This window comes from Trachemys scripta, chromosome 8 (genome assembly GCF_013100865.1).
Source record: "Trachemys scripta elegans isolate TJP31775 chromosome 8, CAS_Tse_1.0, whole genome shotgun sequence".
NCBI classification, from domain to species: domain Eukaryota; kingdom Metazoa; phylum Chordata; order Testudines; family Emydidae; genus Trachemys; species Trachemys scripta.
In genome coordinates, this window is record NC_048305.1 from 44,063,398 (window position 1) to 44,087,819 (window position 24,422).

General features: G+C 51.6%; 1 protein-coding gene across 2 annotated transcripts in view; it reads left to right on the forward strand.

Annotated features, from left to right (window-relative positions):
• The first annotated feature begins 544 nt into the window (after positions 1 to 544).
• LOC117881392 (myomegalin-like) overlaps positions 545 to 24,422 on the forward strand; it is a 162,662-nt gene continuing 138,784 nt past the window's right edge. The window contains exons 1-2 of one of the 2 annotated variants that reach the window (XM_034778587.1): positions 545 to 685; positions 21,163 to 21,218. In XM_034778587.1, coding sequence (XP_034634478.1) covers positions 660 to 685; positions 21,163 to 21,218 — 82 coding nt within the window. In that variant the 5' untranslated portion in view covers positions 545 to 659. The remainder of the gene's footprint in view (positions 686 to 21,162; positions 21,219 to 24,422) is intronic. The other variant, XM_034778579.1, reaches the window with a different exon arrangement.

Below are 24,422 nucleotides of genomic sequence, written 5' to 3' on the forward strand. Positions count from 1 at the left end.
GTGCGCATGTCACGGGTGCACGGCATCTTCAGACAGGATCCTGCACAGCAAGGGGGGAACAAAGGCTGGGAGGGTGGCAGATCAAGCAGGGACCCAATGGGAGACCCAGGATTCTCCTTTCTGGGCATCTGATGTGTGTAGAAAGCAGGCTGGCTCTCTCACTCGTCAGCATGGCAGCATTCGCAGCTCTGCACTTGCGGGGCGGAAGGCTGTGCTTTCCACCCCAGGAGCCTGCATAATGGGTTCTGCTCCCCTTCAATGGAATCCTTGTTGCTCTGCGCTGGTTGGGGGGGTGGCTGTGTACAGCACACAGCATGCTAGTGTGGTTGTTTGATGACTGTCCCGGGCTCCACCTCTGGCAAGGCTGACAGCTCAGCTTGTGCTGAGAAACCCGTGCCAGCCAGTCATCTGGGAGTCTGTGTGAGTCCTCTGTGTTTAGCTGCTCTCCCGGCCTGCTGCTCCAAGGTGAGCTGCGTTGGGACAGCCTGTGCTCTGTGATTTGGATAGAGACTCTCTGCGCCAAACAAGGCAGGAAGGAGACTGGCTTCTCTGCAGGGAGACGCTGTGCTTTTAGCTAGAAACACCTGGGTCCTTCTCCTTACGCAGCTTCTGAGCGTCAGTGAGGTGCTGTCCCCAGGAGCAAGCAGAGGGGCCGCAAGATGGAAGGGGCTACAACAAGGAAAAGGTAAGTGCTGGGCCTGGTTTCTCCTTCTCGCCTCCTAAGCTGACTTAGCACAGACGGGTTGTAAATGTGACTTTCCTGTGCAAACCCCATGCAGGCTGCCTCTCAGAGTGGCTCTCAGGACCCTTCCAGTGATTGATCTCTCTCTGCCTCATTCTGCCATCCCAGGCTGTGCTGTTCCCCTGCAGCATGCCATGTGGGATGGAGCCCCATTGCTGGCTGTGGGAAGGCTGGGCACACACTCCCCGTGGCAGCTCACACGCACCTTAGCTCCAGTCCATGTGCACTGGACAGAGGGCTAGCCCTGCAGGCCAGTTAGAACCATTCGTGTCACCAGCAAAGCTCCTCTCTCCATAACGCAGCATTTCACCCCCAGGCCAATCCATAGACAAGTCAGATAAGGTGGTGCTTGGTGTCCTGAAGCCATACTTCAAGCTGTGAGGCTGCCAGATCTCACTGGCTACCTGGGCTGATCGGGATCAGTAGGTGGAAGGGGGCGCTGCTCAGCTGGTGGATGGATGACCGAAGGAACACCTAGATGCTTTGGGAAGTGCTGGGCTGGCGGACATCTGGCAGGTTCCATTTCAGAGCCTTGGCTGCTGTTTCAGTGGGTGTAGCCGTCCTTGTATAAAGTTTGTGGATCAGTTTCTAAGCACTGGCATACACTTGAGCATTGACTGGAATCGTTATTTCATTGTAAACCCTGTGTGGGTTTACTCTTATTCCGGCATAGCTATTTTGGGAGCTTTCCAAGGCAGACAAGGTGGGCATGGGAAAGTTCCCAGGAAAGCATTACTCTCTGTTTCAGTGAGAGCTGTAGCATTGCACTGATGTAGTGTCCAAGGTTGGCACTGATCCATTATGTGCTCCCAGGAGAAGTGGGAGCATGGGAGCAGGCATGAAGGTGGCTGCAGGGGAGAGGGCTTTTAAGAAGGTGGATTTGCAGGAGTGACGGCAATGTGAGGCAATGATACCAGGCATGTCATGTTTGGGTCTGGTTGTGTCTCAGTTTGAGTGCCATAGACAGTTGCACTGCCAGTAAGCTAAGGATCATCCATTTAATCCCCTGGTGCAGGGTGTTCTTGGGGAGGGGTGGGTGGCTGTGAAATGGGCTTCCCACCTGGCCTGGTTGGAGCCTCGATTGTAACCTTGAGACCATGCTTGTCCCAGCCCCCTCGTCTGCTAGCCTTTGCATGGGATGGAGAATGGGGGAGGAGTTGGGTTGGAGGCTTGCATTGCTGGGGCACTGGGGATGGAGCGGGAGGAAGCCGTTTTTTGTGTGTTTCTCAGCTGCATCCTCTGTGTGTCCAACGCTCTGTATTGCACCTAGAGTGGAAGATGGGTGGAGACACTCTAGCCAAATCAGTTGTGCTAACTAGCCTCTGCCCTCCTGGCTCCCGCGCCATGTGCTGCTCCTGCACTGGGGGAATTCTCCCCTGCCCCGGTCGGGAATCTCTCCCTACCTTGTCTGACCCTGCTCAGAGCAGGTCTCCACCCTCCAGCCTCTGTTGCTTTGTCACCGCTGGAGCTCTCGTGTTGCGACCATTGGAGGGAATTGAGCCCAAGGCAGCAATGGTGGGAAATGTTTGACCAGAAGGCCTGTGTAGCAAAGGCTGTGAGCTGAATGGGATCCTTCCTTCCTTCCTTCAGCAAAGTCCCAGGTGAAGTGTAGCTTGGCAGGGCCACACCAGCCCCTCGGGGACATCTGTGCAACCCTGCTGTCTTCGAATGAGGCCATCAGTTCCCTGCGGAGCCCCAGTGCCATCAGTGGGTTTGTCTGACGAAGACGTAGTGAACAGTTTGGCTGGGGCGGTAGGCGAGCTGCAATCCAGCCTGCCCAGGCTATGGATATGTCCACAGACACTGACTTTTGTTTTTGCTGGTGGGTGCTCGCTGCTCTCCACCGCCTCTCCCACAGAGGGTGGGTGTGGCCTTGGGGGGAGAGGCCAAGCAGGGATGGTGGGCGGGGCCTCAGGGGAAAGAGGATGAGTGGGGGCAGGGTCTTGGGGCAGAGCATGGAGGGCGGGGCCCACAAAAGATTAATCCGTCTCTTATCAGAGGGGTAGCCATGTTAGTCTGGATCTGTAAAAAGCGACAAAGAGTCTTGGGGCACCTTAGACTAACAGACGTATTGGAGCATAAGCTTTTGTGGGTGAATACCCACTTCGTCAGATGCATGTAATCCGTCTCTGCGGGTGCTGAGCACCCCTTATTTTTTTCAGTGGGTGCTTGAGCCTCAGAGCACCCATGGAGTTGGCACCTATGGATATACACTGTATCTACCCTGGGAGTTGGGTGGGCGATGCCCAGCGAGGAGACAGAATCACGCTAGTTCCCCCGGAGATTGGGTGCTAAAAATAGACTGTAGCTGTGGAGCACAAGCGGTGGGATGGCAAGTGTGTGCCCATCGGAGACACTAGGTACATCCTCAGGGTGACTACCCGCTCCCACTGCTTGCGCTGCAGTGGCTGCTCTGTATCTTTAGCACACTAGCTCGATGAGGGCTAGCTGAGTATGGCTCCTTGAGCTGGAAATAGGACCCTGAACTTGCAGTGTTGATGTACCCTGTGTCTTCTCTGCAGCAAAAAACCTAACTCCATTTAAAATCCTTTGACATAGCTAGTTGAGATAAATGCCACATGGAGGAGTTAGGCTGAGCTCAGCTGTCTACACTGAGTTAAGAACTACCGGTGCCTTGTCTCCAGTAGGATTTCACAGCAATTGAGCTCTCCCCAGCTCTACATGTTGCACCTTTTTTTGCAACAAAGACAGACCTTCAGTCTTAGCTGCATTGGCTCTGCAAGGCTAATAGGAATAAAAAGTACCAAAAATGGAATATTGCTATCACAGCATAACTCTTGTAGTCCCTTTGCTCGTGTGCTTCATTTCTTTTTGGTGTTTTAATGACATAGCTTGATGCTTTGGTGAATGCAGGAGTGATCTAGGATGGAGGCTCCTAACGTTTGGGTTAGCTCCCCAGGACCTTCCCCAAGTGAAGAGGAATATTGCTTTGGAAACATGCAAACGTTGGCATATTGCCTAGTTCCAGTTATCCTCCCTTACAGTGGAAGATAACTGGTCTCAGCTAAGTATACTCTCTACGTCTGTATAGGTTCTTGTGTTACAGTTAGGAGAGTGTGATAAAACATTTCAAACCGTGTGGGGGGATGTGGTATTAATTTTTTGATTTGTCTAATGTAGGGTGACCAGATGTCCAGATTTTATAGGAACAGTCCCGATTTTGGGGTCTTCTTCTTATATAGGCTCCTATTACCCCTTATCCCTGTCCCGAGTTTTCACACTTGCTGTCTGGTCACCTTAGTGACCAGTGTTCATTAAGGGTGCAGTTTGTGGTGTATTGAGAATGGGGTTAAAATGACTAGCTATCACTTTAAGAGTAAGGTGTTTCCCACGCCTGCTTGCAGGCTAAGGGGCTCTGTAGAAAAGCATGTGATCTGGGCCTTCAGCAGGCAGTCTGCAAAGAGCAAAGTCAGTGAGTTGTGCCACTCTGCCTTAGGGAGCAGCCTGCTTTGTCTCTCTCTGTTTTTGGTTCTTGCGTGTTAAGTTTCTGGATGCTAAGCAGTGAAGTCATGGAAACCTTCCTGAAAGATAAAAACATAAAACATGCTAACTTCTCTTCGTGTGCGGTGAATGAAAGACAGTTAACCACAATGCAGGGGCCCCACTGCGTCCGCCTTGGCTTGAGTGGAGGTGCATGGATCAGCTGCTTGGACATGAGGGTGAATTTCATCCTCGTTTCATTTTGAATTTCTTCCTTCTGCAGCTGCCAGGCAAAAAGTTTTGCTCTTTTATTCACCTACTAATGTGCTTTAGCTTAGTAAATTGTAATGCTGTTTCTCCTTTTGGGGGCTCATTGCCTATGTACTTGTCTAGTGCTGTGTAAAGTGATGACCATTCCTGTCTCTCTGTTGTGGGGTGTGTGTGTGTGAATTTGTAAATAATCGATTACATTGATTTCCTGTGTATACCCCCATTGTGGGATTTATAAGAGTTGTGCACGTGCAATACCTCTGGCATGGAGCTTTCTTCCTCAGCTCATGAATTGTACATGAGCTGGGGAAGGTCACACTGCGTATGTGTGTCTGACAGGTGAAGCAGTGTCCTGTGTGAGCTCCTGCCTCATAGCTCCTAACTTCTGCGGGAGAAGAGCTTTCCTGTGACTTCCAGAGGTACACAGGGCAGCTCCTATTGGGCCCCATTGGCCTGCATCTTGCAGAGTCACTTAGGCCTGGTCTACACTACGGGTTTAGGTCGACTTTAGCAGCGTTAAATCGAATTAAGCCTGGACACGTCCACACGACGAAGCCCTTTCTTTCGACTTAAAGGGTCCTTTAAACCGGTTTCTTTACACCACCTTCGACGAGGGGATTAGCGATAAAATCGGCCTTTGCGGGTCGGAATTGGGGTAGTGTGGACGGAATTCAACGTTATTGGCCTCCGGGAGCTATCCCACAGTGCTTCATTGTGACCGCTCTGGACAGCACTCTCAACTCAGATGCACTGACCAGGTAGACAGGAAAAGACCCACAAACGTTTGAATTTCATTTCCTGTTTGCTTAGTGTGGAGAGCACAGGTGACCACGCAGAGCTCATCAGCACAGGTAACCGTGATGGAGTCCCAGGATCGCAAAAGAGCTCCAGCATGGACCGAACGGGAGGTACGGGATCTGCTCGCCATATGGGGAGATGAATCAGTGCTAGCTGAACTCCGTAGCAGTAAAAGAAATGGCAAAGTATTAGAAAAGGTCTCCAAGGCCATGAAGGACCGAGGCCATAACAGGGACACACAGCAGTGCCGCATGAAAATTAAGGAGCTACGGCAAGCTTACCACAAAGCCAGAGAAGCAAACGGAAGGTCCGGGGCAGAGCTGCAAACTTGCCGCTTCTACGCGGAGCTGCATGCCATTCTAGGGGGTGCAGCCACCACTACCCCAACCGTGTGCTATGACTCCGTCAATGGAGAAACACACAGGGAAGACGGTTCGGGGAACGAGGAAGATGAGGATGGAGGTACTGTAGGTAGCTCACAGCAGCAAGGAAGCGGAGAAAGCGGTTTCCCCAACAGCCAGGATATGTTTGTGACCCTGGACCTGGAACCAGTAACCCCCGAACTCACCCAAGACCCTCAGGGCACACAGGAGACCTCTGGTGAGTGTACCTTTGTAAATATTTGTAAACATTACACATGGTTTAAAAGCAAGCGTGTTTAATGATTAATTTGCCCTGGCAATCGCGGCCAGTACATCTACTGGAAAAGTCTGTTAACGTGTATGGGGATGGAGCGGAAATCCTCCAGGGACATCTCCAGAAAGCTCTCCTTCATGTACTCCAGGCCAGTAGCACGTAGTCTGGAATCATTGCATAACAAAGCATGGAAGCGTATGGTCCCGGTGTTTGCTGGCATGCAGACAATATCCATTCCTTATCTCTCTTTGTTATCCTCAGGAGAGTGATATCATTCACGGTCACCTGGTTGAAATGGGGTGATTTTATTAAGGGGACATTCAGAGGTGCCCGTTCCTGCTCTTCTGAACAGAAATGTTCCCCGCTGTTAACCACGCGGTGGGGGGAGGGGTGAAGTGATCATCCCAGAGAATCGTGTGTGTGTGTGTGGGGTGGTTTACTTGGGTTTGTGCTGCATGTTAACCGGGAAACCGCAGCCCCTCCTTCTACATTGAAAACCCATTTTAAATGGCCAACCCAATTCATCCTTGATATGGGAAATGAGCTGCTGTTTGAAACCTTTCCCGCATGTTAAGAAGGTTAAAAAAGCCAAAAGACTGTGGCCTACCATGGCTGCCTGCAAGCCGAAATATGTTGCCTGGGGCACTGCGTGAGTGATCTCTCATACCAAACTGGCAGGCAGAGGAAAAATGCGACCTTGTAATGAAAGAGTGTACCCATTGTTCTCTAAAATGTGTCTTTTTTAACCACCTCTCCCTTCTCCTCCACCAGCTGCAAATGTTTCTCCTTCGCAGAGGCTAGTGAACATTAGAAAGAGAAAACGTAGGACGTGGGACGATATGTTCACGGAGCTGCAGATGTCCTCCCACGCTGATAGAGCACAGCAGAATGCGTGGAGGCAGTCAATGTCGGACATGAGAAAAGCACAATATGAACGAGAGGAGAGGTGGTGGGCTGAATGGCGGGATGAAAAGAGCAAGTGGCGGGCTGAAGATGATAGGTGGCGTCAGCTTGCAGACAGACGGCAAGAGTCAATGCTCCGTCTGCTGGAGCATTGAACTGATATGCTCGAGCGTATGGTTGAGCTGCAGGAAAGGCAGCAGGAGCAGAGACCGCCGCTACAGCCCCTGTTTAACCAACAGCCCTCCTCCCCAAGTTCCGTAGCCTCCTCACCCAGACGCCCAAGAACACGGTGGGGGGGCCTCCGGCCACCCAGTCACTCCACCCCAGATGATTGCCCAAGCATTAGAAGGCTGGCCTTCAATAAGAGTTAAAGTTTTAAAATGCAGTGTGTCCTTTTCCATCCCTCCTCCCCCACCCATCCCAGGCTACCTTGGCAATTATCCCCCTACTTCTGTGAGGAACTAATAAAGAATGCATGAATGTGAAAAAACAATGACTTTATTGCCTCTGCAAGCGGTGCTCGAATTGGGGAGGGGAGGGTGGGGTGGGGTGGTTGGTTTACAGGGAAGTAGAGTGAACCGGGTCGGGGGGGGGGGGTTGGAGGGTTCATCAAGGAGAAACAAACAAAAGTTTCACACAGTAGCCTGGCCAGTCACAAAACTCGTTTTCAAAGCTTCTCTGATGCGCACCGCGCCCTGCTGTGCTCCTCTAACCGCCCTGGTGTCTGGCTGCGCGTAATCAGCGGCCAGGCGAGTTGCCTCAACCTCCCACCCCGCCATAAATGTCTCCCCCTTACTCTCACAGATATTGTGGAGCGCACAGCAAGCAGCAATAACAATGGGGATATTCTTTTCGCTGAGGTCTGAGCGAGTCAGTAAGCTGCGCCAGCGCGCTTTTAAACGTCCAAATGCACATTCCACCACCATTCGGCACTTGCTCAGCCTGTAGTTGAACAGGTCCTGACTACTGTCCAGGCTGCCTCTGTACGGCTTCATGAACCATGGCATTAAGGGGTAGGCTGGGTCCCCAAGGATCACGATAGGCATTTCAACATCCCCAACGGTTACTTTCTGGTCCAGGAAGAAAGTCCCTTCCTCCAGCTTTCAAAACAGACCAGAGTTCCTGAAGACGCGAGCATCATGTACCTTTCCCGGCCATCCCACGTTGATGTTGGTGAAACGTCCCTTGTGATCCACCAGGGCTTGCAGCAGCATTGAAAAGTACCCCTTGCGGTTTATGTAGTCGGTGGCTTGGTGCTCCGGTGCCAAGATAGGGATATGGGTTCTGTCTATGGCCCCACCACAGTTTGGGAATCCCATTTCAGCAAAACCATCCACTATTGCCTGCACGTTGCCCAGAGTCACTACCCTTGATATCACCAGGTCTTTCATTGCCCTGGCAACTTGGATCACAGCAACCCCCACCGTAGATTTGCCCACTCCAAATTGATTCCCGACTGACCGGTAGCTGTCTGGCGTTGCAAGCTTCCACAGGGCTATCGCCACTCGCTTCTCAACTGTGAGGGCTGTTCTCATCTTGGTATCCTGGCGTTTCAGGGCAGGGGAAAGCAAGTCACAAAGTTCCATGAAAGTACCCTTACGCATGCGAAAGTTTCGCAGCCACTGGGAATCGTCCCACACCTGCAGCACGATGCGGTCCCACCAGTCTGTGCTTGTTTCCCGGGCCCAGAATCGGCGTTCCACGGCATGAACCTGCCCCAGTGACACCATGATTTCCACATTGCTGGGGCCTGTGCCTTGTGAGAGGTCTATGTCCATGTCAATTTCCTCATCACTCTCTTCGCCGCGCTGCAATCGCCTCCTCGGCTGGTCCGGGTTTCGCCTTGGTATGTCCTGGCTCTGCATATACTCCAGGACAATGCGCGTGGTGTTCATAGTGCTCATAATTGCCGCGGTGATCTGAGCGGGCTCCATGATCCCAGTGCTAGCTATGGCGCCTGGTCAGAAAAAAGGCGCGAAACTAGTATCTGATGGACCAGGAGAAGGAGGGAGGGCCGAGTGACGACATGGCGTACAGGGACAGGTACAGGGAATTAAAATCAAGAAAGGTGGCTGTGCATCAGGGAGAAACACAAACAACTGTCACACAGAATGGTCCCCCCAAAGATTAAACTGAAAACCCTGGGCTTAGCAGGCCGTTGATTTCACGGAGGAAGGGGAAGCAAATGAATACAGAACGAATCTATTTTTTACATCTTAAGCTGGCAGCCGACGGTGCAGCATGACTGATAGCCTCTGCAGTACGATGACAACGGATACCAGTCGTAATATACCATCTTCTACCAAAAGGCAAGGGGCTGCTGCTGTGTAGCAATGCAGCCCCACGTCTGCCAGCCCCACGTCTGCCAGCACCCAGATCGCCCTCGGCCTCTTCTGGGTGCTTAGCAGACAATACTGGGCAATTGGCAGAAAATAGTATACTACGACTGATAGCCATCATCATCGAGACAGTAGCATGTCTGCCCAGGTGCCCATGATTGACAGCCACTGCAGTATGACGACGACGGATACCAGTCGTAATATACCATCTTCTACCAAAGGGCAAGGGGCTGGTGCAATGCAGCCCTACGGCTGCCAGCCCCACGGCTATTAGTCATGCTACACCGTCTACCGCCAAAAGGCAGTTAGCAGCTGCTGCTGTGTAGCAATGCAGTCGCACGTCTGCCGGCACCCAGAGGACATATGGTGACGGTGAGCTCAGCTGAGCTGAGCGGGCTCCATGCTTGCCGTGGTATGTTGTCTGCACAGGTAACCCAGGTAAAAAGGCGCGAATCTATTGTCTGCCGTTGCTGTGACGGGGGGGGGGGGGCCTGACGACATGTACCCAGAACCGCCCGCGACACTGTTTTGCATCATCCGGGCATTGGGATCTCAACCCAGAATTCAAAGAAAAGGCGCGAACCGCTTCTCGGCTCGAGCTGTGGCGCAAACGTAGTATCTGACGGCCTAGGGGAAGGAGGGAGGGGGGCCGAGTGACGACATGGCGTACAGGCACAGGGAATTAAAATAAAGAACGGTGGCTGTGCATCAGGGAGAGACACAAACAACTGTCACAGACTGGTCCCCCCCAAAGATTAAACTGAAAACCCTGGGTTTAGCAGGCCGTTGATTTGACGGAGGGAGGGGGAAGCAAATGAATACAGAGAAAATCTATTTTTTACATCTTAAGACGACGGTGCAGCGTGACTGATAGCCCTCGGCATCTTTCTGGGTGCTTGGCAGCAAATACGGGGCGGTGTATGACGATGGTCTTCAGGCCTATTGCACGAGCTGCTGCTCAGGGAAGACTCTGCTAACGTGCGATGACCCGACTTGTAATAGGCCGGCTAACAGTCATAATACACCATTTACTGCCAAAAGGCAAGCCCCACGGCTGCCAGCACCCAGATCGCCGATGAAGGCTACCAGTCTACTGCACCGTCTACCGCCAAAAGGCAGTTAGCAGCTGCTGCTGTGTAGCAATGCAGTCCCACGTCTGCCGGCACCCAGAGGACATATGGTGACGGTGAGCTCAGCTGAGCTGAGCGGGCTCCATGCTTGCCGTGGTATGTTGTCTGCACAGGTAACCCAGGTAAAAAGGTGCGAATCTATTGTCTGCCGTTGCTGTGACGGAGGGGGAGGGACCTGACGACATGTACCCAGAACCTCCCGCGACACTGTTTTGCATCATCCGGGCATTGGGATCTCAACCCAGAATTCCAATGGGGGGCGGAGACTGCGGGAACTGTGGGATAGCTACCCATAGTGCAATGCTCTGGAAGTCGACTCTAGCCTCGGTACTGTGGACGCGGTCCGCCAACTAGAGCACTTAGAGCATTTTATGTGGGGACACACACAATCGGCTGTATACAACCGATTTCTATAAAACCGGCTTCTATAAATTCGAACTAATTTCGTAGTGTAGACATACCCTTACACTGTGCAAAGGGAAGTTAAGACACTACCAGGTCAGAGCCATGTCCCTTGTTGGTTTTGCATAGGCATGGATGGTGACCCGATGGGAGAGCCTGTGTAGGGAAGGGCGCTGTGGGGGTGGCTGGACCAATGAATCCATATCCTGGAATCTCCTTTCTTCTCTCCAAAACCTACCTAGCCTAAGGCCTGGTCTACACTAGGAGTTTATCTTGAATTTAGCAGCTTTAAACCAAATTAACCCTGCACCCGTCCACACAACGAAGCCCTTTACTTGGATATAAAGGGTTCTTAATATTGATATCTGTACTCCTCCCTGATGAGGGGAGTAGTGCTGAAATCAGTATTGCCATTTCGGATTAGGGTTAGTGTAGCCGCAATTCGACAGTATTGGCCTCCGGGAGCTATCCCACAGTGCACCATTGTGGACAGCAATCTGAACTCGGATGCACTGGCCAGGTAGACAGGAAAAGCCCTGCAAACTTTTGAATTACATTTCCTGTTTGCCCAGCGTGCAGAACACAGGTGACCATGCAGAGCTCATCAGCACAGCTAACCATGCAGTCCGAGAATCGAAAAAGAGCACCAGCGTGGACCATACGGGAGGTACTGGATCTGATCGCTATATGGGGAGAGGATTCAGTGCTAGCAGAACTACGTTCCAAAAGACAAAATGCCAAAACATTTGAAAAAAATCTCCAAGGGCATGATGGAGAGAGGCCACAATAGGGACTCACTACAGTGCTGCGTGAAAGTTAAGGAGCTCAGACAAGCCTATCAAAAAACAAAGGAGGCAAACGGTCGCTCCGGGTCAGAGCCGCAGACATGCCGCTTCTACGTTGAACTGCATGCAATTCTAGTGGGGGCTGCCACCACTACCCCACCTCTGACTGTGGATTCCGAGGCGGGGGTAATCTCAGCCATGCCTGAGGATTCTGCGGATGGGGAAGAGGAGGAGGTGGAGGAGGATGACGAGCTTGCGGAGAGCACACAGCACTCCGTTCTCCCCAACAGTCAGGATCTTTTTCTCAGCCTGACTGAAGCACCCTCCCAACCCCCAGACAATGAGGCCATGGAAGGGACCTCCGGTGAGTGTACCTTTGTAAATATAAAACATGGTTTAAAAGCAAGCGTTTTTTAATGATTAATTTGCCCTGAGGACTTGGGATACATTCGTGGCCAGTACAGCTACTGGAAAAGTCTGTTAACATGTCTGGGGATGGAGGGGAAATCCTCCAGGGACGTGTCCATGAAGCTCTCCTGGAGGTACTCCAAAAGCCTTTCCATAAGGTTTCTTGGCAGTGCAGCTTTATTCTGTCCTCCATGGTAGGACACTTGACCACGCCATGCTAGTAGCAAGTAATCTGGTATCATTGCATGACAAAGCCTGGCAGCGTATGGTCCCGGTGTTTGCTGGCATTCAAGCAACATCCGTTCTTTATCTCGCTGTGTTATCCTCAGGAGAGTGATATCGTTCATGGTAACCTGGTTGAAATACGGAAATTTAATTAAGGGGACAGAGGTGACCGTTCCTACTGGGCTGTTTGCCTGTGGCTGAAAAGAAATCCTTCCCTGCAGTTAGTCAAGTGGGGGGGGGGAGGGAGAGGGAGGGAATCTTCCCTGATACCAGCCACGCTGTGGGGGGAGGGATAAAGCGATCATCCCAGAGAATTGGATTGGGAGGGGGTTAGTTTGGTTTCTGCTGTTGCACGTTAACAGGAAAACCACAGCACCCAACGCGCTTTGCTTGGTATGTGGGAAAGGAGGGCGCTGCAGAAGCTGAAAGACAATGGCTTACCATGGCCGCATGCAAGCCAAATTCTGTTGCCCAGACCTGCGTCTGTGCTCTCTAACACCAAAGCAGCAGGCATTCAATATTAAAAGATGCAAAATGTGACCTTGTACCAAAATCACATGTGCTATGTAATGTGAATAGTGTTGTTCACCGTGAAAGAGTATAAGCATTGTTCTGTAAAATGTATCTTTTTAAATACTTCTCTCCCTTTTTTCCCTCCCTCCCACAGCTGCAAATTTTTCAAGCCTCCCTCCTCCGTCCCAAAGGCTATCTCAGATAAGGCATCAAAAAAAGAGGACGCGAGATGAAATGTTCTCGGAAATCATGGAATCCACCCGCAATGAAAGAGCTCATCTGAATGAGTGGAAGGACACGGTATCAAAGTACAGGAAAGATGCCAGTGAATGTGAGGCCATGAGGGATGCTCGAGATGAGAAGTGGCAGGCTGCAACGCTGGGGCTGCTGCGGGATCAAACGGACATGCTCCGGCTGTACGGGGAGACTTTGGCAAACCAGTAAAGTGCCTAAAACCACTTTGGGTTATTGTTAAAAAGCAACCTAGTCAGCAAGCTGTAAATTGGCCAGTCAGCAAACTCAGCTTGACCAAGGCAGGAGGGAAGGGGGTTTTGGGGTGCCATGGAAGGGGCAGCTTGACCCCGCATCCTTCCTGATAAGAATTGTGTTGAAGTTGCTGATACATGCATTTTAAAAGAGCAGGAATGTCTATTGGGGTCTCAGAGCTGCAGACTCTGGAAAACTCACACCTGGTTCATCAATAATCAGAAGGAGTCTCTTGCTTGAAACTGCTTACTGGACAAGTTTTCTTTAAGGGACATGTCACTGTATTAAGGGGAAAAAGCTTGAGATAGGTAGGACTCCTTTGGAGGTGGGACTCTTTGGGACTGGCCTGTCCCTCTGGCTGCATCTTGTGTTCTCCACCGGCAGACGGGCTGCGACTGTGCCACTCGAAATCCACACTCAGCTTTGGTAATTATCAAGGGTTGGGGGTGTTTTACTAATCTTGTTGCGGACGTGTGTAAGTGCTTGAGACTAGTAAAGTTTAGCTTTAAATGAAAGCATTCTTGTGTTGTCCTGTTTGTGCCAGCCATCTATAGGTCGGACGGCCGTGTCTCCCCTGATTTATTTCCTGACACCTCCTCGCACAGAGTAAAGTTACCAAGAGCTTTGGGTTGAAAGAACCCCGGGTAACATGGCGTCTGGTGGAGCTTCAGGAACGGCAGCAGGACCACAGAGTGCCGCTGCAGCCGCTGTATAACCTCCCTCCCCCCTCACTATGTTCCATAGCCTCCTCACCCAGACGTGTAAGAATGCGGGGGGCGCGAAGGGGGGAGGCTCCGTGCACCCTCCCAATCCACCCCAGTGGAAGCCCAACCAAAAGGCTGTCATTACTTTGAACCTTTTTAGTGGCCTTTTCCTTCCCTCCTAGCCTCCTCCCAAACCCCACCCAGGCTACCTTGTCAGTTCTCTCCCTCTTTTTATAATCAATTAATAAAGAATGCATGATTTTTAAACGATAGTGACTTTATTTCCTTTGAAAGCAAGCTAGGGGGAGGGTGGGTTGCGTACAGAGAATGAGTCAATCAAGGGGGTGGGTTTTCATCAAGGAGAAACAAACAGAATGTTCCCACAGTAGTCTGGCCAGTCATGAAACTGGTTTTCAAAACTTCTCTGATGCGCAACACTTCCTGGTGTGATCTTCTAATCGCCCTGGTGTCTGGCTGCACATAATCAGTGGCCAAGCGATTTGCCTCAGCCTCCCATCCCGCCATAAAGGTCTCCCCCTTACTTTCACAGAGATTGTGGAGCACACAGCAAGCAGCAATAACAATGGGAATATTGGTTTGGCTGAGGTCTGAGCGAGTCAGTGAAGTGCGCCAGCAACATTTTAAACCTCCAATGTACATTCTACCACCATTCTGCACTTGCTCAGCCTGTAGTTGAACAGGTCCTGACTACTGTCCAGGCTGCCTGTGTATGGCTTCATGAGCCATGGCATTAAGGGATAGGCTGGGTCCCCAAGAATAACTATTGGCATTTCAACATCCCCAACTGTTATTTTCTGGTCTGGGAAGTAAGTCCCTTGCTGCAGCCGTTTAAACAGAGTAGTGTTCCTGAAGACGCGAGCGTCACGAACCCTTCCCGGCCATCCCATGTTGATGTTGGTGAAACATCCCTTGTGATCCACCAGTGCTTGCAGCACCATTGAAAAGTACCCCTTGTGGATTACGTATTGGCTGCCCTGGTGCTCCGGTGCCAAGATAGGGATATGGGTTCCATCTATCGCCCCACCACAGTTAGGGAATCCCATTGCACCAAAGCCATCCACTATGACCTGCACGTTTCCCAGAGTCACTACCTTTGGTAGCAGCAGCTCAGTGATTGCTTTGGCTACTTGCATCACAACAGACCCCACAGTATATTTGCCCACTCCAAATTGATTCCTGACTGACCGGTAGCTATCTGGCGTTGCAAGCTTCCTCAGGGCTATCACCACTCGCTTCTCAACTGTGAGGGCTGCTCTCATCTTGGTATTCTGGCGCTTCAGGGCAGGGGAAAGCAAGTCACAAAGTTCCATGAAAGTGTCCTTACGCATGCGAAAGTTTCACAGCCACGGGAATTGTCCCACACCTGCAACACTATGTGGTCCCCAGGGCCGGCTCTAGGCACCAGCAAAACAAGCTGGTGCTTGGGGCGGCACATTTTTAGGGGCGGCATTCTGGCGCGGCCATGCCGCCCCTAAAAATGTGCCCCAGCCGCCCTAACTCACCTCCGCTGCTGCCGCTCGCACACTGCTGCTCGCCCTCCCTCCCAGGCTCTCAAACTCGGGAAGGAGGGGGAGATCCCGAGCAGCCACGGCACACGAAACAGCTGATTCGCGCGCCGCGGCCGCTCGGGATCTCCCCCTCCCTCCTGGGTTTGAGAGCCTGGGAGGGAGGGGGAGACCCCGAGTGGCCGCGGTGCACGCGCAGCTTCTCCCTCTCCCTCCCTCCCTCCCAGGCTTGAGAGCCTGAGGGGAGGAGGCAGGGCTGGGGATAGGGGAACGGGCAGAACTAAAGGTGGGGCGGGGGGGTGGGGTAAGAAAAAAACAGGCGGGGGGCGGCCAAAATTGTTTTTGCTTGGGGCGGCAAAAATCCTAGAGCTGGCCCTGGCGGTCCCACCAGTCTGTGCTTGTTTCCTGGGCCCAGAAGCGGCGTTCCACGGCATGAACCTGCCCCATTAACAGCATGATCTCCAAAGCGCCAGGGCCCGCGGTGTGATAGAATTCCATGTCCATGTCCTCATCACTCTTGTCACCGCGCTGCCGTAGCCTACTTCTCGTCACCTGGTTTTGCAGGTTCTGGTTCAGCATAAACTGCACGATAACACGCGAGGTGTTTATAATGTTCATGACTGCTGTCTTGAGCTGAGCGGGCTCCATGCTGCCATATGGTGTCTGCACTGTTCACCCAGGAAAAAGGCGCGAAACAGTTGTCTGCCGTTGCTTTCCCGGAGGGAGGGAGAGGATGTACCCAGAACCACCCGCGACAATGTTTTTGGCCCCATCAGGCATTGGGATCTCAATCCAGAATTCCAATGGGCGGAGGAGACTGCAGGAACTATGGGATAGCTATGGGATAGCTACCCACAGTGCAACGCTCCAGAAATCGACACTAGCCCCGGTACATGGACGCACACCGCCGAATTAATGTGCTTAGTGTGGCCGCATACATTTGACTTTATACAATCTGTTGCCAAAAACCAGTTTCTGTAAAATCGGAATAATCCCGTAGTGTAGACATACCCTAAGAGATGTGGTGACGCTGTGTTAGGAGACTGTGAGGGTTGCAAAGTTAAAGCAGTTGAAGGTAGGGATGAGCCAGGAGTGGGGTGTGTCTGTGGCTTGTGACAAAGTTCCTCCTCTATCTTGGTGGGTCCTGCGCTTATTGGTGGATTTTCTTGCCTCAGAGATTCACCATGTGGGTTGGGGAACAGCCCAGAGACCTTCCCCTCTGGAAGAACCCACAGTCCAGGTCAATTGGGAGGTTTGGGGGGGAACCTGGGCCCGCCCTCTACTCCGGGTTCCAGCCCAGGGCCCTGTGGACTGCAGCTGTCTATAGTGCCTCCTGTAACAGCTGCATGACAGCTACAACTCCCTGGGCTACTTCCCCATGGCCTCCTCCAAACACCTTCCTTATTCTCACCACAGGACCTTCCTCCTGGTGTCTGATAACGCTTGTGCTCCTCAGTCCTCCAGCAGCAGCACACCCTCTCACTCTCAACTCCTTGCACCTCTTGCTCCCAGCTCCTCACACTCGCACCACAAACTGAAGTGAGCTCCTTTTTAAAACCCAGGTGCCCTGATTAGCCTGCCTTAATTGATTCTAGCAACTTCTTCTTAATTGGCTCCAAGTGTCCTAATTAGCCTGCCTGCCTTAACTGGTTCTAGCAGGTTCCTGATTACTCTAGTGCAGCCCCTGCTCTGGTCACTCAGGGAACAGAAAACTACTCATCCAGTGACCAGTATATTTGCCCTCTACCAGACTCCTGTACCCCACTGGTCTGGGTCTGTCACAGGCTGTATGCAGGCACGGGCACTCTTTGACATCCTGCCAACTGGGCAATAGCGTGAAAGAACTCCTTGTTTCTGAAATGAAACTGGCACTTTATCAAGAGACCTATTTACAGAGGTGCTGCAACTGCAGCCGGCTGGCCAATCATGTGCATGCGGACTGTGGACTGCTTCCTCCTAACCCTTCCCTCCTGCAACTCGGGCTCTGCCCTCCCAGTTCCATGCAGGTTGCTGCTGTTTCTAGTGCTGGGTCTCAGATATTGCTCTGGATAGCAGCCTATCTTTCTGCAGTAGAGATGCAGAGAGAGGCTGCATGAAGGGTTGTGCCCTGTTCTTGCGGGGAGGCCAGTGGCTTGAGATTTATCTGTCCTGCACCCTGCAGTCTCCAGGGGGGAACAGCAGCCCCACTCCCCCAGCATCTATAGACCTCTCTCTCCATTGGGGAGTAGGGCATGGCTGGGGGATCTCCCCAGCTCTTTCCATGGAGGAGGTAGCAGCTCTGTGTGTGTCCCCCCCCCCCCCCGTACATTGGGAATGGGGGGTTCCCCTGTGTCCCCAACTATCCAATCCTCACTGCCCCCAAGTAATCCATCCCCCAAGTGTATTCATTCTTCCCATCCCGTAACTCACCACTCATTGGTGGAGTGTCTGGCCTGTCCGAGGCAGGAAACCTGAGCACCAGCAGGAGCTGCTGCCCTTCCAGCCATAATAGACCCCATCGCCTTCCACTGCCCACTCAGTGACCCCACCGAGCCCCGGGGGCACAGGGCTTGTTAAAGGAATACGCAGACAGGCAGGAAGTTTGTGAATCCCGTGTGTCTCTCTGTCCTGGGACATCAGGTCACTGGTAGCTCCGCCTGGAGCCTGCCATGTTTTCCTTGGAGGATTCCTCCTGCAGAAAGGTTTTTCTGGTGCAGTATTTGGTTCTGTACCAAAGCCGGGCCACAAGCCCAGCCTCACACTGCCAGGTGCATTGGCTCCGCTCACTGGGACACATAGACCTCCACTGGGCTCTACTGCCTTGGACATACGTATCCCGCTGTGGGGTTGGGCCAGCACCATGCTCTGTTTTAATGCTCGCATAGCATCTGAGCCCCCCAAATGAGGAAGGAGCAGAGCTCACCATGCAGATCTGCCGTGGGGCATGCTGCCAGAAGGGGTTAATGCAGTGGTGCAGAAAAAGAAGAAGGCTGAGTCCCATGGATAGCAGCTGTTTCTCCTCAGGAGCCCTCTGTGCCCTTCTCCCACCCCTCCCAAGGGAGGCTTGGATTTCTCTTCTCTTTGCCAGCAGCTCAGACAGACCCACTCAAATCTGAGTGGAGGGAATCTGAGCTGCTAATGGGTCTAGAGTGACTCTGACCCAAGGGCACCTCCATTTCCATCCCGACCCTGCCATCAACCTGCAATGTCCTTACACTTATCGTCTGGCACCAAACAGGGCCCCCCCTGGGATTAGGGACCACACACACAACACACTTTTCTGTGGCTTGTAATTTGGCCAGGTCTGGACAGACTTTCCTGGAGCAGCAAGGGCTCGGGTGGCTCTGATCCCAGACCTCTTCTCCTACCCCTGCCAGGTTTCTAGCTTCCTGCTCCAAATCCCTGAGCTGCAAGAGGTGTCTGAGGAAAGGTTGCAGATAACCTTTGTAAACACTGACAGTGCTGCTTCTCGCCTACTCCTGTATCTCACTTCTCAAAACCAGCAGAGCCACTGCAAAATCAGATGTATCCGCAATAAATGGAAAGCTGCAGCGCAGCCGAAACATGGCACATTTCATCCCCCAAGGTTATGGTTTAGCAAAGTTATAAGCAACTGAAGATAGATGGTTCTTGCAGTGCACAGGGCTAGGCAGGCTCCGAACTCGGCAGTGTTGGGCGTTCAGCCAGCTCATGGAGGAGGAGTCTCCGTGAATTGCAGCCAGTCTATAATGTGTGACCCAGCCCCATGTGCCAAGGCCTGCATTTTGCAGTGAACTCTGCATGGGCTCAGGGGTCTGCCCACACAGCACTCAGTGTGGGATCAGGGCCTGAATTTCTTTCTTCTGCATGACAGCCTCAACTGCGGTCTGTTCAGCTTTTACCTTAACTGTAGTGCCTGTCCCGGTTATCAGGTGGACTGCACCTCTGAGCCCTCCTGGTGTCTCTGAAAGAGCACCCTGCGGGGGCTCTGGCCATCACCTCTCAGGATGGGGTCAGGCGATCCTGCCATTCTCAGAGCAGGAGCTGGTTCAGCCAGCTGTGAGTACCTCAGCGGGTCTGGTGTATGCCCAGGCCCTGCAATTCTGTCCCTCCAGGGCATGACAGTGAGAATTAGTGACCAAACAGCTTCCTTTAATTAGCATTTGTTTAGAAAAAACATTTTTTGAGAGAGAACAGATCTTAAAATAATGGAGCAGACTCAATGCAATGGGTGTTTTCCCCTGATGCTTGCCATTCCTGGACTGGGAAAGCACCATTCCATGGGGCCTGGGTACGTCCACACTGCAGCCAGAGCAGGGTGACTCCAGCTCAGGTAGGCACACCCGCACTAGCTGGAATCTAGCTAGCATGGCTAAAAGCAGCAGTGAAGATGGGGGGTCCAGCCCACCATCACATGGGGCAACGTGAGTATGTATCCGGAGTTCCAGGGAGGCTTATGCAGCCTCCACTGGGATCCAGGCTGCCACATTTTCACTGCCATTTTTAGCAAAGCTAGCACAAGTGTGCCTAGGCTGCAGTCACCCCTCTGACTGGTGTGGAGACGTAACCCTCTGTGCCAGCTTGAACCCCCAGACAGCTGCTGACAATGCCTCCTCTCTGCAGGGATCAGGGCACTTCTAAACTGTTTGTAGCCCTGTGGGCTGACAGGTCCCAGCATTGCGAAACAGGGTTTACATCAAGAAAAGGGATCTTGGAAGCAAACAGCTTGACCAATTCTAGCATGTACCTAGGGGTCAGGGCCAGCTCTAGGCACCAGCAAAACAAGCTGGTGCTTGGGGCGGCACATTTTTAGGGGCGGCATTCTGGCGCGGGCCATGCCGCCCCTAAAAATGTGCCCCAGCCGCCCTAACTCACCTCCGCTTCTGCCATTAGTGCACCGCGGCTGCTCGGGATCTCCCCCTCCCACCCAGGTTTGAGAGCCTGGGAGGGAGCAGGAGACCCTGAGTGGCCGCGGGGCACGCGCAGCTTCTCCCTCTCCCTCCCTCCCTCCTAGGCTTGAGAGCCTGGGGGGAGGAGGCAGGGCTGGGGATTTGGGGAAGGGGCGGAGTTGAGGCGGGGCCAGGGGGTGGGGTAAGAAAAAAACGGGAGGGGGGGGTCAAAATTGTTTTTGCTTGGGGCGGCAAAAATCCTAGAGCCGGCCCTGCTAGGGGTATCCTTATCTCGAAAGCCCTTGTGTTGCTTTTCCCACTGCGTTTATTTCCTTCCATCAATAGATGCACAGAAAGTCTTAGAACCCCAGGTCAGGTGATCCAGAATCCAAATATAAATATTCTGAGATTTGTACATTGCAGCTCCTACTGTGTCCACAACATTGTGTATCACTCCATATCTGTCACAGCACCTAAACCCGTAGGAGATGTCAGGCTTCTCTCCTCGGGGAGCCATCCTATTTATGCCACATGCTGGAGCTTCCCCAGGCCCCACATGGGGACAGGCCTAGAGAAGGTGGCTGATAAGTCTGTTGTCAGTGAACCCAGCCAGAGCTCCCAGTGTCGGTGAGACACTAAACCAAAGTCAGAAATAAATAGCGGGGAGTGTTTCTAGTTGGACTATTTGAACGTGACATGAGCAACTCTAGAGTGAGTTGTGGGCACAGAACTGCTCTAATAGTGCTGTGGGATGGGGAATGCATTGCGTGCTTGGAACTCCCCGTATTGAGATACGTGGGGAGGATGGTGTTGGGGACGCTCTGAATGGTGATGCTGGGGTTTTCTGTCAGGATCTCTCTGGATATGTGGCAGGTGGATATGGGACAGTGCCACGGGTCAGTATTGAGGTCTCTGTCAGTAAAAGAAGGGAAGCTTTCTGCCTTGGGAACCCAGCCCTGGTGTGCAGTGCTATCTACTGACATTGCCCCATGTGTCCTTCTCTGCAGGGATTACTTCGATGGTGGCGGGAAGGAGATGGTGCCCGGAGTCAGTCACGTGACAGGTAAAGAGCACTGTCCTGTATTGAAGAGCTGGCCTGCTCCCAGGTCGGGCATGGCCCTGCTGTCCGTGTGGGCGCTTCAGATCTGTGTTCTTTGCTCCTCCCACTCTTGGGATCCTTGTAAATGTCAGGAGCTTGTTGTGTGTCCCCCATCCCAGTTAGCACTGGAGGTCTAGCAGCAAACTCTGGTGTACCCCACTGGTCACCTCTCTCCAGCGCAATTCATGGCCAGTTATAATGACCCTTCCTCTGTGGTCGTTCGGCCAGCTGCAACCCCATCTGACAGCATATGTATTGCAGCTAATTCATGTTATTCTTTCGAGTACTCTGTAGCCTTGATCCACTAACTTTGTAATTCCCTCAGCAAAGCAATCCAGTTGGTCTGGGATAGCTAGTTATTTATAGACCCCAGCACATTACTCATGCTTCCATTACCCTCTCTTTTCCTCTTAATGTGTTGTCACGTGATCATGCATAGCGACCAATCTTCCATTATAACCCTTATGAGACGGGAGAGCAAGGGTGGCTCCGTGGTTTAGGGTGCTAGCAGGGGGCTTGAGAGACCTGGATCTACCCTGCTCCACCAAAAACTTCCTGAGTGACTTGGCCAAGTCATTTAGTGTCTCTGTGCCTCGGTTCCCATTGGCACAATGGGGATTTTCACCCTGCCCCCCAGGGAAATACATCCAAGTGTGAGGTGCTCCGGTAGAGTTCTTGCCCATGTTCTCTTTCTTTGGCTTGGGAACGAGTGCACTTCTAGACCAGTCTCACAACCATTTTCCCTGCTTCCCAGCTCCCTGGTCCAGAACTTGATTCCAGACCCAGGCCCAGATTTCCTTCCCTGTGGACTCCTGAAAGTCCCCAGGAGCTGCCAGGGACCCTGGTACTGTCTGTGTTGTGCGTATGGTTCCTGCTGGCCCGTTGAGGCCTGCAGCAGGGCCTGTGGGCTTCAGGAATGCTGCAGGGGCAGGGGCCGGAGTCAAGGTATGGTGCCTGAGGAAGCAGGGACGGGTAATAAGAAACTGGCTGAGCACCATGCCAACCCCTGACGCTTCATTGGTGTCCGTGCTTCCTGGCTCTCTGGTACTAGTGACTTGCAGAACAGCCTGGCTCAGCTGGTCCCATTGGACCGCAGAGCTCAGGGGCTCCCCAAGCTGACCTGTTTCCGGTACATGTCAGACAATTCAAACTGCCAAGGACATAAGGATGACTTCAGACAAAACACTTGACGCTTTGGGTAAGGCTGAGGGTTCCTGTCAGTAAGCTCAGGATAAAAACCCCTAAAAGAATGGTGTAATGTAATCACATCAGAATGGCCATACCGGGTCTGACCAATGGTCCAACTAGCCCAGTATCCTGCCTTCCGACAACGACAGGTGCCAGATGCTTCTGAGGGAATTAACGGAACAGGGCAATTTATGGAGTGATCCATCCCATTGTCCAATCCCAGCTTCTGGCAGTCAGAGGTTTAGGGACACCCAGCGCATGGGGTCGTGTCCCTGACCATCTTGGCTAATAGCCATTGATGGACCCATGCTCCATGAACTTATCCAGTTCTTTTTTGAACAAGTTATATTTTTGGCCTTCACAGCATCCATGACAAGTTCCACAGGTTAACTGTGTGTTCTGTGAAGAAATACTTCCTTATGTATGTTTTTAATTTGCTGACTATTAATTTCATCAGGTGACCCCTAGTTCCTGTGTTGTGTGACGTGCTAAATAACACTTCCCTATTCATTTTCTCCATAATATTTGTGATTTTTATAGATCTCTATCGTATTTCCCCCTTAAGCATCTCTTTTTTCTAAGATGAACAGTTCCAGTCTTTTTAATCTCTTCTTAGATGGAAGCTTTCCATACACCTAATCAAATTTATTGCCCTTCTCTGTGCCTTTTCCAGTTCTAATATATCTTTTTTGAGATGGGGCGACCAGAACTGCAGGCAGTATGCAAGATGTGGGCGTACCAGGGATTTTAGTTTTGGCATTATGAACTTTTTGTTTTATTATCTATCCCTTTCTTAATGATTTCCAACATTCTGTTCACTTTTTTGACTGCCACTGCATATTGAGTGGATGTTTTCTGATAATTATTCACAATAACTCCAAGATCTTTTTCTTGAGTGGTAACAGCTAACTTAGACCCAATCATTTTGTATGTGTAATTGGGATTATTTTTTCCAAAGTGCATTACTTTGCACTTTTCAACATTGAATTGCATCTGCCATTTTGTCACCCAGTTTTGTGAGATCCCTTAATAACTCTTTGCAGTCAGATTTGAACTTAACTATTCTGAATAATTTTGTATCGGCTGCAATTTTGCCACCTCACTGCTCACCCCCTTTTCCAAATCACTTATGAGTATGTTGAACAGCACTGGTCTCAGTACAGATCCTTGGGGGACCCAACTATTTACCTCTCTCCATTTATTTCTACCCTTTGCTTCCTATCTTTTGACCAGTTATTGATCCATGAATGGACCTTACCTCTTATTCCATGATTGCTTACTTTGTTTAAGAGGCTTTGGTGAAGGACCTTGTGTGACAATGCGGTTCTGGCGGAACCCAACTGAGAGTGCCAACTCAGGACAAATTGCTCAAACAGGGCAGTTACAGCCCAAGGCTGGGGTTTTTTCCACCTCTAAGGCAAACCAAACCAGCCAGACTAAGAGGACTTCAGTCTCACCCCACTGGCTAACCGCAAGTCTCACAAGCAATCTCCTTAGACACTCCAGTTTCCCAGTATTACCACCAGTGCCACTTGTTATGGGGACAAATGGTTATGAAAACCAATACCCAAGTAAAAGAAAAAGGTTCTCCTGATCCCAAAGGACCAAGCCCCAGACCCAGGTCAATATACAAATCAGATCTTACCCACAAATCACTCTGTTGCCAATCCTTTAGAATCTAAAATCTAAGGGTTTATTCATAAAAGGAAAAAGATAGAGATGACAGTTAGAATTGGTTAAATGGAATCAATTACATACAGTAATGGCAAAGTTCTTGGTTCAGGCTTGCAGCAGCGATAGAATAAACTACAGGTTCAAATCAAGTCTCTGGAATACATCCCCCGCTGGGATGGGTCCTCAGTCCTTTGTTCAAAGCTTCAGCTTGTAGCAAAGTTCCTCCAGAGGTATGAAGCAGGATTGAAGACAAGATGGAGATGAGGCATCAGCCTTATATAGTCTTTTCCAGGTGTAAGAACACCT